This window comes from Lissotriton helveticus, chromosome 4_1, assembly GCF_964261635.1.
Source record: "Lissotriton helveticus chromosome 4_1, aLisHel1.1, whole genome shotgun sequence".
NCBI lineage: Eukaryota > Metazoa > Chordata > Amphibia > Caudata > Salamandridae > Lissotriton > Lissotriton helveticus.
In genome coordinates, this window is record NC_136063.1 from 1,818,036,673 (window position 1) to 1,818,050,105 (window position 13,433).

General features: G+C 42.5%; 1 protein-coding gene across 3 annotated transcripts in view; it reads left to right on the top strand.

The window, feature by feature from the left end:
* LOC144829368 (xaa-Pro aminopeptidase 2-like) overlaps positions 1 to 13,433 on the top strand; it is a 449,433-nt gene that overhangs the window by 101,648 nt on the left and 334,352 nt on the right. For all 3 annotated transcript variants that reach the window (XM_078688440.1, XM_078688439.1, XM_078688441.1), the window contains one exon: positions 13,122 to 13,232. In XM_078688440.1, coding sequence (XP_078544566.1) covers positions 13,122 to 13,232 — 111 coding nt within the window. The remainder of the gene's footprint in view (positions 1 to 13,121; positions 13,233 to 13,433) is intronic.

Sequence of the window (13,433 nt, forward strand, 5' to 3'; positions counted from 1 at the left end):
TAAGCTTTCCCAGTCTTGTTGACATTATTTTAGTAAAAATTTTATAATCTGCATTGAGCAGAGATATCGGCCGGTATGATTCGCATTTTTTAGGGTCCTTTCCTGGCTTTAAGATAATTGTTATAACTGCATCATTCCAGGTATCCGGCAGCTTTTCCTTTTGTTTAAATATCAAGTTTACTAATTCTGTTATATGTGGGACTAGTGTGTCTATTAAAGACAGGTACAGTTCATTCGGTAGTGCATCTGGGCCTGCGGCTTTCCCTTTTTTCAATGTTTTTATTATATTCTTAACCTCGGTAGGTGTAATTTCCCTGTTTAGCTCGTTTTTCTCCTCCTCAGATAGTTTTAACACTAGCATGTCTCTCAAATATTCATCTATCTGTTCCTCAGATGGGTTTACATCTTCAGTATATAACTCCGAGAAGAAAGACGCAAATTCATTTCTGATTTCCTCTTCTTCTGAGGTCAGGTTTGTTTGGTCTTGTTTTACTACGGATTTTATTTTATTTCTTACTAAGTCAGTCTTTAATTTCCATGCGAGCCATTTTCCACATCCTTCTCCGTATTCATGGTTTGCCAACTTGCTTGTTTCCCACTTATTTTTTACTCTTTCTTCAAGAATATCACTTAGGGAGTCCTTCTGCCTTTGCCTATCTTTTTGCAGATTTTCTTTCCTGTCCCGGTCTCTTTCCCTTAGTATTTGGGTGTCTAGGGTGTTTATAGTTTTTTCTAAGTCTGTTATTTCTTGTTTTGCTTTCTTCGATCTGTAAGTTCCAAGGCTAAGTAGCTTGCCCCTTAATACGGTCTTATACGTGTCCCATACTATTTGCTTAGATGTTCCCGTTTTATTATTTTCAAAAAAGGCTTCTGTTTCTTCTTTAAGTGCTTGTACAATTTCTTGATCTAAAAACATGGCTCTTTCCACCGTGAATCTTTTGTGTATCTGTGTTGCCTTAGTTTGTAATGTTAACTGTACGGCGGAGTGGTCTGATAGATGGGCTGGAATGTGGATTAAACTTGTTACATTTGCCAGTAAGCTTCTATCGACTAAGAAAAAATCAATTCTAGACCTATGTCCTAGTCTTTTATTATGTAATGTAAAGGGTTGACCCTTATCTCCTTTTTCTTTCCATATATCTATTAATTCCAAGTCTCTCTTGTATATACCAATCCACTCCCTCATTTTTGGTAGATTAGGTAAGTTGAGATTTCTTCCTGGGGGAGACCTATCAGTTTTAGGGTCTAAGATGAGATTAAAGTCTCCTCCTAAGATTACTGGAGTGTTAGCTGTTAGCAAATGAGTATACAAGTTCTGTAAGGGCTCAGGGTCATCGAGGTTGGGGCCATAATAGCCTGCTATTGTGTAGGCGTTGTTCCCTAATTTTATTTTTGCCATTGCCCATCTTCCTTTACTGTCCACTTCTGAAGATTCCATACTTGCATTTAAGGATTTTTTTAGAATAATTATTACACCTTTAATATTACACCCTTGATTTGTGCAAATATGGACGTCCACCCATCCTAAGTTTTTCATTATCTGACCCCATTCCTCTTTCAATAGGTGCGTCTCCTGAAGAATAATAATTTCGCTTTCAGATGCTTTAAGGTATTCCAGAATTTTGTTCCTTCGACTTTTGGTTCTCATGCCATTAACATTCCAGCATAGTATTTTTATATTTCTACTGGTGTCTCCCATTATTTTTTATTGTCTTTTTTTGTTTTTTTGCAAGTTTCAATAACATTGGTAGTGAATTGTTGGTGTTCTGTTCTTTTCCAATTTTCTTTCAATATCGAGGATTTATTTTTTTGTGTTTTTTTTCCCATTTTGCTCCCCACCCATTTTTTATCTTGTGTGTTTTTTTTTTACTTTTCTGTTTTAGTGTTTTGTTCTTACCCTCCCTGGGGAAGCCTCCTTCTTTCTTTCTTGGGGTTTCCATCTTAACCCCTTTTCGCTCCTCAATTTTGGACCTGGAATATATATTTTAATTTTCTTAGCGCCTTCACTTTTTTTTTTCCACATATTTTTATGAAAGTTTTTTTTTTCTAGTATATTTATTTTGAGTCTATTTCAGACTGTGGGGTTTTCCATTTGAACAGTGTCTTTCATTAGACTGAGCAGGTTCTTCACTTCTTTGGGATCTCTGATGTTCCTCATTTTGTTGCGCCACATGATTCGTAAAGAGGGTGGGAACTTCATTTGTACTGTGGCTCCTAGGGATGGTAATTCTGGCATGAATTTCCCCAACTCCCATTGTCTGTCCTGAGATGCTTTAGACATATCCGATCTGATTCTGAAGGACCATGAATCTTTACTGAAATTTCCCCTTTTCAGGGCTTCACCCAGGATCTTCTCTTTTAATGTGTACGTCTTGAAATTTATAAGGATTTTTCTGGGTGTTTTCCTGTCTTTGGCCCTTCCGAACGGGTCTCTGTGGACTCTTTGTATGTCTTCTCCCAGCGTCTCAGCATCGTTCCATGGGAAATATTCCACTAAAAGCTCTACAATAAATTTCTTAATGTCACTACCTTCTTTATTTTCGGGAACATTTAAAATTCTTATATTATTTTTCCTTGCCTGGTTTTCAAGAGATTCCATTTTTTCACTCATAGATTTCCCCTCTTGTCTCAGCGTGTATATCTCCTTTCTGTTACTTTCCACCCTACTGTTCAATCTACTCACTTCTCCTTCTATAGCTGTGACTCTCTCACCTAAAGCATTTAGTTTATAGTCCAACTTTTCGCATACTTCTTGAATCTTATCTTGTTTTGCTTCAGATATGGCGAATTTGTCTCTCATCTCGATCCATATTTTCTCAAGAAACTCGTCGGTCTGACTTCTGGGATTTTTAAGGTCCGATATTCCTTCCTTCCCACTTTCTTTTTTTTTCTGCATCTCAACATTTTCTTTTTCTTTACTTAGTTCTCTCTCTTCGTTATTACTGTTCTGAGCTTTTTCTATGATTTCTGTTTCTTCTGTTATGACAGTTGTGACAGTTGTGACTGTTGCTGTTGCTGTGGCTACTTCGGCCATATCTTGAGGACCGAGATTGGGTCTAAGTTCGTCAACTAATTTGCTTTCTAGTCCAGCTTTAGTTATTGATTTTGAAGGGATATTTGGATTTTTGGTTTGTGGAGTATGGAGAGGTTCTTTTTGTGGGGGTTGGTCTTTTTTCTGCAATAGGGCTAGTTCAGACTTTTCTACTAAAAAGGCCGGTCGATCTGTAACGTCTTTTGTTTGATTTGTTTGCTGCCTCTGGACTTTAAAGAAAGTTCTTAGTGAAGGTGTGATCTTTATTTTCTGAGTTGTATCAACTTTGTCTCTGGGTAATTTTACTTTTTCTTTACTTTTTTTTATGGGCTCTATAGATGTTTTTTTTGCCTTCCTTCTCTTAACTTCTCTAGGAGTAATATTTTTGGGATATTGCTCTTGCTTGAGGAAGTTCCTGTTTCTGAGACTATAGTTAGAGACCACAGTTACCGAGCTTCTTTTTTCCTCTGTGTCTTCCAGGCTAGCTGTGTTTTTTAATTTTACACTCTTTTGCTGAATGTCTGTCTCCTTATCTATGCCCTTATCTTTATCTTTATCTTCCCCGTTTATATTAAAGTCTCCCACCTCCTCTGGCACTTTTTCATTCATGTGCTGCCCAAATCTTGTATTTTCCTTTTTTTTTGGGCAGTCTGTGTTTATAATTATATTTAGCTTTACTTTTACCAAGTCACTGAGATGCTCCTCTTTTCTGCCTTGATTTCCTTTGTTTATTCAGACCTCCCGAATCACTCTTTCATGGGTACCAGAGCAACACGAGAACAGGTTCTGCTCACCTCCACAGTTGCCGCTGCCACTGCCGCTAATGCCCCGGAACAGGAAGCCAAGCCTTCCGAACACCTTCCTGTGGACCGCTTTCGCTTTTCAAGCTTCCGCCCAGACTCCGGGGAAGCTCGTGCTGCAGTCCGACGTATCTCCCCTCTCTCTCGTCGATGACACAGCTCTCTCGTCGGACTTTCCCCTCATCTAAAAATTTTCACAGAACAGGTAAGCGACCATTCCTCGTCGCTGTTTCTCTTATTTCGACCCCCCAGAGGCTCGACAGGAAACTTTCCAGAATTTTTTTCCGTTATATTCTGCTAGAAACTCGCCATGTTCCTGTTGATATCAGGTTTCCTCCTCCATACTCCGCGATGATTTTTTTTTTTTAGCGATCCGGTTGTTTTCTATTTTTCTAATAGAAATCACTGATGTGTTAGCGCTAATTCCGTGCCGTACATTGCGCTCTCCAGGTCTCTTGTTGAGGAGCTCTCCGACCGAGCGTCCTACTCGGCCGCCATCTTCCCCCTTCCCAGTCAAAACGCGCTGCGTTGGTTTCTGCATGATCCACGATGCATTGGTTCTTGCAGCCGCACAGCAGGGCCTGCATCGGAATCGGTGCGGTGCGGTGATCTCGGACTTTGTAGATCATGCACACGATTCATCGGTGTACACGATTCAGCGTGCAGTCTTTATCCAGCTGCGGCAGGCGCTGCATCAGTTTCTTTTGTGGCACATTGGAGATGCGTGGAAATTCTTCCTGCACGGCGGTGATGCATCGGAAACAGGTGCAAATGCATTGCGCTTCTTGTAGTTACGTCTCTTTTCTAGCTCCCAACAAGAGAAGCAACCCCAGAGTCCCAACTCAGCAACAGGCACCTCTTGGCAGGTCAGCACTCCCAGTAAGGAAGTTCAGGAGAGCTGGTGGTGAAGTCTTTGTGTCCCTGAAGCTCTACTTCAAGCAGGATACACAGCACACAGCAAAGTATTTGTCCTCTCCTTGGCAGAAACAGCTACTGCAGGCCAACTCCAAACAGCACACAGCAAAGAGGCAGTACTTCTCCTTCAGCTTTCCCAGCTCTTCTACTTGGCAGAGGTTCCTCTTGAGTCCAGAAGTATTCCAAAGTTCTGGGGTCTGGGATCCAATATCTATACAGCATTTTGCTTTGTTCTCTTGTGACAGAGAGGCTCTCTGTTCAGCAGTGGCGGCTCCTTGAGGGAGTGTTGCGGGGCGATGAGGCGGGGCAGGGGAGGGGCAGGGTGGGGGGTAGTAAACTCTGGCATACTGCTGAACAGAGTTAAGTAAAGAAATATATAAATAAAACAAATTACATTGTGCACGTTGCATGGCAATCGGTGATGCAGCGCGCGCAATGTAATTCGTTTTATTTATTTATTTCTTTACTTAACTCTGTTCGGCCATATGCCGGAGTTTACTACAACACACCATGCCTTCCCCCACCCCACCGCCCCGCATCACTCCCTCGAGGTGCCGCCACTGGTGCTCAGTCAAAACCAGTTCTTTCCTCTGTGGTCCAGCTTCCTGGCAGGAGGTGGAGACAGCATTGTGTGAGGCAGAGTAGACCCATTCATGTGAAAGGAAATCTCCTCCCTCTACTCTAAATGCAGCCCAGGTCTATTCAGCCCAGCCCTGACTCATCTAAGAAAGGCAGGACACACCTGTCTAAAGTGAATGCACATTCCCAGCCCCTCTCACTCTCAAGCCAGACAGTCAATCCACAACCCAGCAGAGGCACACAGGATAGCTAAGCAAGAAAATACCCACTTTCTAAAAGTGGTGTTTTCAAACACAAAATGTCAAAATCATCCTTACTAAAAGATACATCTTTATAATCTGAGTTCAGGCATTCTAAACTTTACCTTCCCAGCTGGTCTCAATGGGAAGTTATCTTTATAAGATGTTATAAATAAACTCCCATTCTATTCCATGGGACAGATAGCCTTTCAATAGTGAAAAACGAAATTTAGTGTAGTTCACTATCAGGACATGTTACACACACCAGTACATGTCCTACCTTTCACATACACTGCACCCTGCCCACAGGGATGACTTGGGCCTACCTTAGGGGTGACTCACATGTAAGAAAAAGGTAGGTTAGGGCCTGGCAAGTGTGTCCACTTTCCAGGTCGACATGGCAGTAGAGACGGTGTGCAGACACTGCAGTGGCAGGTTTGGGAACCTGTTGCAAGGCTGCTTGTGTGGGTGGAACCATGAGTAGTGCAGGCTTACTAGCAGCCTTTGACTTAGAGGCAGTGGGCACACACAGTGCACTGTACTAGGAACTTATTAGTAAGTCAAACAAGCCAATCATGGAAACACCAATCCATATTCATAACTTACAGAGGGAGCACTTGCACTTTGGCACTGATCAGCAGTGACAATGTGCCCAAAGCATCTAGACCACCAAAAACGAAATTCAGCACACAGCAAAAATGCAGGAGGAAGAGGCAAAAATACAGTGGAAAACCAAGCCAAGGATGGCAGGTCTAACACATAGCTAAAATATCAACAATTAAAATATCATGTAGGTAGGGATGGATTTACTATTCTTAACTCCACATCTAAATGCCTTGACAATATGTATATTGTCAAGGTACATAGATCTGGAGTTAAGTATAGCATACTTTCACACACTTAATTGTTGGTAATTTCATCATTGAAATTTTTGCTACAACTTTATGGTTGTGCGATGTCAAAGTCTTGAGTTTCTGGGAACATAAAATATCAGTTAATAGTCTCCGTGCATGTAAAGTAACAAAACCAAAATGGCTAAAATTATAGATCTGGACAGACAACAATTATAATGTTATCACTCATAAATGGAAATGAAAGAGGCGCTGAATCATTTACCACTCATGGGCCCATATTATCAAGAACGGGCGATAACATTATCGCCGCTTTAGCGGCAGGAAACTGCTGCTAAAGCAGTGATAAGGGGCTTGATAATATGCCCTAGAGATTTCCAATAGAAGCCCAGGTTCTGGTGGGAAGGACATCAAACCTGGGCTTCTATTGGAATTCTCTAGGGCATATTATCTTATCAAATCCCTTATCGCCGCTTTAGCGGCCGTTTCCTGTCGCTAAAGCGGCGATAATGTTATGCCCGTTCTTGATAATATGGCCCATAGTGTTTAACAGTGAGAAACTGACAGACTTCACAAAAAATCTGGGCATCGTTGTTGGAGCAGTACCTGGGGCAAGCAGCGAGCATATCAGGCAAGTGATAGACACCAACATGAGGAAAATAAGGATGGAAAAGAGAGGGGGGGAAAGATGGCAGAGTAGAAAGGAAAATGAAAGGAGGGACAAGAAGAGCAGAAGAGAACAGAGTAAAAGGGGGCAGAATTAATAGGGCAAGAATGAATGAGGAGGTGGGGGTGTAGCAGCAGTTAAAACTACAGAAGAACAAGCATTCACAATGCAATAGGTCTCGCAATTACATTATTTTGAGCTACTGACATTGCAAATGGCTATGTCTTTAAAGAAATTAAAAGGCATTGTCATTTACGATACCAAAAGCAACACCTACTGCATTGCGTAGAATGGTGTCCGTGAAGACAGCACCGTGCTTTTTAGAGTAAAAAAACAAAAAAGTGTGTGGGGGGGTAGAGCCCTGTGGTGACTCACTGAAGAGCGCATTGAGTGCTGGGCCCAGCTTGGCAGTGCCAATGCCGTCCGTGCTTGTCACAGGTCTGTCACTCTGCTGTTCATCTTACCAAGGTCGATATTAGTGCATCTGATTCGCAGCATAGTAACACCTCGCGGCACTATGATGGAGGGTTAGCAAAGTGTTCCATAAAATAAGCTGAAATTGTTCAGTGAGAGGAGCCGACGCACAGGAGGCACTAAGGGCCTCTCCTGCTGCCCGAGGTGATTTATCGTAAGCAGTCAGTGGCAGGACCGAAGCAGTAGCTTAGTGCAGACTCCGGTATTTATTCACCCACTCATCCTGCAAAAGAGAAACCGTGAGGGCACCAGTCCTGGCAGCTGCCCTATAGTCCCATAAGGTGGCTACACATTACGGAGGCACTTAACCACTCCACCCACCCCATACCGGGCATCACCTGGCACTGCTTGTCTCCAACTTGGACTCTCTACTCAGGTCACTATCCATGCACTAGATGTCTCCTAAAGCTGCCTACCTGGTCTCCCTCTGCTCAGATCGTCAGTATTAGTCCCCCTTCTCGCGCTCAGACTGGAGGCTGCTCTCTAGAGGTTGGTTCTGAAGTGACGCTCTCCAGGGTCTTAACACAACCTCCTTGTGTTCCTACTCTCCAAAGGACACCCAGAGCACCTTCCGCAGGATGGACTCCGAAAGCTCAATCTCGCACGCCTAAGCCAGTCAGACAGAAGCGCCTAGGGGCAAAGGTGTGCGGTTATGCTATTGTAACAAGCACTCTCCACGGGTAGGTACGACCATGAAGTCCTCACATGTGTTTATTTTTGTAGACACACACGGCATAAACAGATACGGCAGACATGCATACTTTGTGCAAAAAACGCACGTCTAAGCCAGTCAGACAGAAGCGCCTAGGGGCAAACGCGTGTGCGCTCGCCATTGTGGGAAGGCATCCGCTTGTTTATATTGGCATCGCGCTTTAACTTTCACTTTAAGTCAAAGCGCGATGCAAAAATAAACACGCGGCTGAGTGAAAACAGATGGACCCTCTACAGATAAGAAATTGCTTCGCAACAGCCACAAAGCAGACGATTCTGTCTGGATGGGCCAGAGGAAAAGAGGAAAGGGCGGCAAAAAAAAAAAACTAATTTCCAATGGCAGGCCACCGTTTAGCATAAACTGTGATGCCAGCCAATGAAAAAGGGGGCGGGGCTACAAGCCCCCTTCTGAAATCTCCTCTCTAACTATATGTCTCTCTGAGCAAGCAGCGCATACGCTGCAACGCTAGGCAAGACCTAAAAAGCATGCATCCCACATAGGACCAAAAATAAATAGAAAGAAACCCTGCTCAGGTGAACAGATGCACCAGATGGAGAAGAAAAAAAACTATAAATAAACTAAAGAAAATTAATTACAAAAATGTCAGTGCAAGAATTGAAATTCACAGCGGAAGCATAAATATAAGTCTTTGGTGTTGTTTTGATCGAGATAGAGCAGATTGTTCACGTATTTGTATATGTCTTTGATTCTGTAGGCCCTTGCGGCCGTCTAATACATAGTAGGTTCGATAATCTGATTGTAATACCTTTTATGTTCTCTATGTTAGGCTCTGGTGATTGATTACCTGCGTGTAATCAGCGCAGATTGCAATTACCGCTTGGTGGTGTTCAAGCAGTGTTTCACTCAAAAGAAAATTTGTAATAAAGAAATGTAATAAAAAATACTCCTTTGTTAATTGCCAAGTACAGTACTCTGCTTAATAAAAAGAAAAAGTGAGTTGTTGAAACTGTGTGTGTGATCAATGCCTAACACACATGTTTATTGACAGTTGTAAACAGACTAGACTTTTCACACCTCAGTGTCACTGGTTGCAACGTACACAGGTCAAGCTTCACTGTGGTTGTCGCGGAGACGATGAAAACCAGCTGCACAAAACACATCCTTGACAGCTGCCCATCTTCACATCTGTTGAATAGCTATATTGGCATTCCCTATACGCTGGTTAAAAAATAAGTGCCAACCGTTTCAGCTTTTTTTTCCACATCCGTGGAAGAATTGAAATATCCCCCTTCACCCCACTCATGGCAGTCTGAAAGGTTTCCAGAAGAATTCTCCATTCTTAATTATAATGAATTTGTTTCCCATGCATTTCCTGTGTTGGGTCTCCAGCTTCGTCTTTCGCGCTTCCTCCCGTCTCTGAACCCAAATCCATCCTCCGTCTCAGGGGCCAGCAGCAATGAGGGCTGCTCCTTTTCATTACAGGGCCACATTAGCGCCCATTACTGGTGAGTGAGCGGCGCAGCCTCTGCGCCTCCCCTGCTCCCAGGGCTACAGGCGTCGGTCCTCGCGGCCTCGCTGTGTGCGCCGCTTCCTGTGTAAGGAGGGTTTGGGGGGCAGCCGACCCAGGCGAGGTCTGCCTCCTGGGCAGTTTGGGAGGGGGAGGGGCGTCAGGCAGCTGCTATGCTTTATCATTATTTGGGCTGCGTGGGAATAGCCCAAACATAGCCCAATCAAGTTTATAGCCCAAAGGCTATAAGGGGCTTACCCTCCCTCTCCCAGCCACCATTTTAGGTTTGGTGACCTGGTGGCTGGGAGGGTAGCTGTAATTAGATTTTGTTAGATTTTGTGGTATTTAGTGAGGATAGTTAATATATATATGTATTAAAAAAATGCATGTTTATGTTTTTTACTTACATTAATTTTTTATTAATATTAAAGTTATTAAAGCATTTTAAAGTATGTTTTAGTTAATTATATTGATTATTTCATTCATTTTACATTACTTTTAAGACATTTAGATAGGAATTCGATATTCTAGCATTCTATATTTTTTCCTCAATATTGTGGCAGGTTGATATTTTGCTCCCCGATATTCTGTCAGTGATCCCTACACAAATACCACTTAGTTACCCTTTAGACCACAGGTAAATCAAGCCTCCCAAAACTAAAAAAGTACAGTTCTTCTCAAGCTTCTGCAAAAGTAACAATGAAACACCTTAACAATCACTTACTATTACAGTTAGTGTTCTTTCATAAAGTGAACAGGACTAGTGTGATCACCTCCTGTGATGGCGCTCTTTCAATAAGTTGTGGATGCCGGGGCAGCCAGAATTCAAACTTCAGATCTACACCTCTTGCACGTACACACACCCCAGTGGCGTTATTCTCACTCAGCCATCTCAACAACACACTTGTGAAGAAGTTGTGACAATAAGGCAGAATTAAAATTCTTTGTACTTTAAGCAGCTCAAATTCTAAAAGTTACTCATCGATGGAATAGGCAGCTGTGATAACAAACTGTACTATTGTATTCACTATAAAGTCTGTATCATCATTACAACAGTTGGCCCTATACAGTGGGAGGGTAGGTTTTTAAAACTGGTTCAGTGCCTGGCTTCTGCTCCCCAGGTAATATACTAGTCCTCTCCAATGAGTAAGATTTTGTTTTGGACCTGTAGATTCTATCCTAAAGTCATTGTTACAGGTTCCAAATCATATAGACACAGGGGCTACAGGGTGCAGATGAAGGGGTCAGGGTGTTTGTCTTGGTCCCCATGAAAGCTATCCTCAATCTCCACTCGATCAGCACCCCTTAAGTATCTACAAATTAGTCCACCGCTTTTTTCTCTACTAACAGGAAGGCACTTACACATTCTAGTAGTCTGTGAGTATTTGTGTAAATGCAGCATAATGCATTTAACATTTAAAAAAACGAACTAAGTGAATAGGAGTGCAAAATCATGGCAGTCCTGGACACAGAGCAACAGAGATAGGAGAATGGAGCCAACAATTGCACAGTCCTCATTTAAAATACTTCATGATATTTTGGATAATGTTAAAAACAGCACAGTCCTGTGAGATGCATTGCATGCTTACATCTGGGAAAGATTAATAGATTTTCCAAGGCAAAAAAGCAGTCCAAAGCATGTTTTGATGATAGAATGAATGACTGTGTCTTGAGAACTCAGAGGCTGGATTTTGGTTTTGTATTTGTATGTGGTGGAGGACAAGATTTCCTTGAGTTGGTATTGCCTTCCATGCAAGATAATTATTTTCATTCAAAGAAAATTCATAGCCACAACTTTTGGAAAAACTATTATTAGTGCGTTCACTTGAACAAAGTCTGTTGACTACATTAGTACAAATGAAAACCCTCTTGCCAGGAATTGCCTCTGCTGTTGAAAAAAGCCCCTTAAGACAAATCAGGTATCCCCTGAATGGGGATAACTGACGTCCTAGAGATGCAGTTTCCTGAGATTCTTTCTGCACTCACCTGTTTTTATACTAGATTTCAATAGTGAAGTGTGGTGTTCATCTAGGGATGATTTAGACCGCTCCTTATAAAAACAAGCCCGCGAGATCCCTGCGAGGAGCGGGCGCCATCAGAAAGCAGCGTCCCGCAAGTGGTGCGTGCGACAAGGCTGCGTGGAGCGTGCAGGATCGCAAAACGCGCGATGGGAGTGTGTGAGGAGATGCCATGCACGCCGACATGGCCTGTCTGTGTGCGCTCATGGTTTGTCTCCCTTCGCTACCAAAAGCCACAACAATAGAGTCTTGCCACGGCAAAGCAGCGCATGCGCTGCATTCTCTAGGCGAGACCTAATAAGGCAAAGCAGCACATGCGCTATGTGCTGCATTCGCAAGGCGAGACCTAAAAATTGTGAGACCCCTAGGAGCAGCAATGAGGTGCTGGCACCCAGGAGGGAAGGGGAGGGGTGGGACGGAGCAAGACCCTGCTGAAACACAGGTAATGGGGCCAGATACATTGTCCCTTTATTTTGCTAAAAGTCAAATGCAATAGAAAATTGAAACGTAAACATAGTTCCCTGATTGCAGCAATGGATAGCTCAGCTATTCAAAAACAGAGAGTGAGATTGAAATACTTTTTTCAGGAAACAAACTCGCGGCTGGGAGGAATACCATAACATCGCGAACTGAGTGCTGTGATAGAAAAGAACGCCATTGTATCATGAGAAAGATCCAAATGCCACTCTAAGTATATGTTGAAGTAATGGTTACAATGCTGTCTGTGACACACAGTTATGGCTGTCTGTAGTGAGACAGCAAAAAATGGAAGTGAACATTGGAGAAACTGAAGAAATAATAACCTCGTAATATTTATAGACAAAGCATAAGGGTCTGTTGTTAAAAAAAAGAACTTTTGTGGTCTTGGGCAAAACATTGTTATTCGTCCACGTAATATTGAATAGTAATTATATGTCAGTGGCTGTCCATTGAATAGCAGCTAAATTCGGATAAAGTATACACACCAATCTACTCCAATTTGTCCTGACCATGCTGTATCTTAAAGGTAAGATACACTAACACTGCTGTGCTAGATTATAAAACTGCCAGTCCTCTTAGGAGGAGTGTATTAGTCTTTCCAGTTACCTTAGAAGTAACTCTTTACCTTCATATGGCTCATGGTGTCCTACTTTGTGTGTGCTTCTCTTTTTACTCTGTGCTTCTTAACTTTCTGGGAGTGGTGGAATTTTGGGACAGTCTCAAAACTCGTGTAAGCTTCTTCCATTCTCAGTTTGGAACGTTACAGAATGAAGTGAATGTGCATTGTCACTCAATTCCATCCCACAGTGTTTATCGCATGTCTGTAGTTACTTTTCCGGGTCTTTAACAGCCTATTAATGAGACCCTGTATTTTTCTTTGAGGGCAGTATCTGCCACCTACAGCAGTAAATACAACACAACGCCTGCGCTCTCTTCGACGAGAGATGGGGATGTTTAACCTCGAAGCCTACATCATTCCCGCAACAGATGCTCATATGGTAAGTCTTTCAGTGCATTGCAGCAGGACCTCTCTTACTCTGCCGGCTTTTCATGCATGTTCTGTTCCCATGAACCATGACTGTATCACTTATTTCTCAGATAAATAGATTTTAAGATTGTGGAACATACGCTCCTATATGATGATTGTCAATCTCTTCTGCATTGCATATATCACGGATTGCTGGAAAAGCATTGCATCT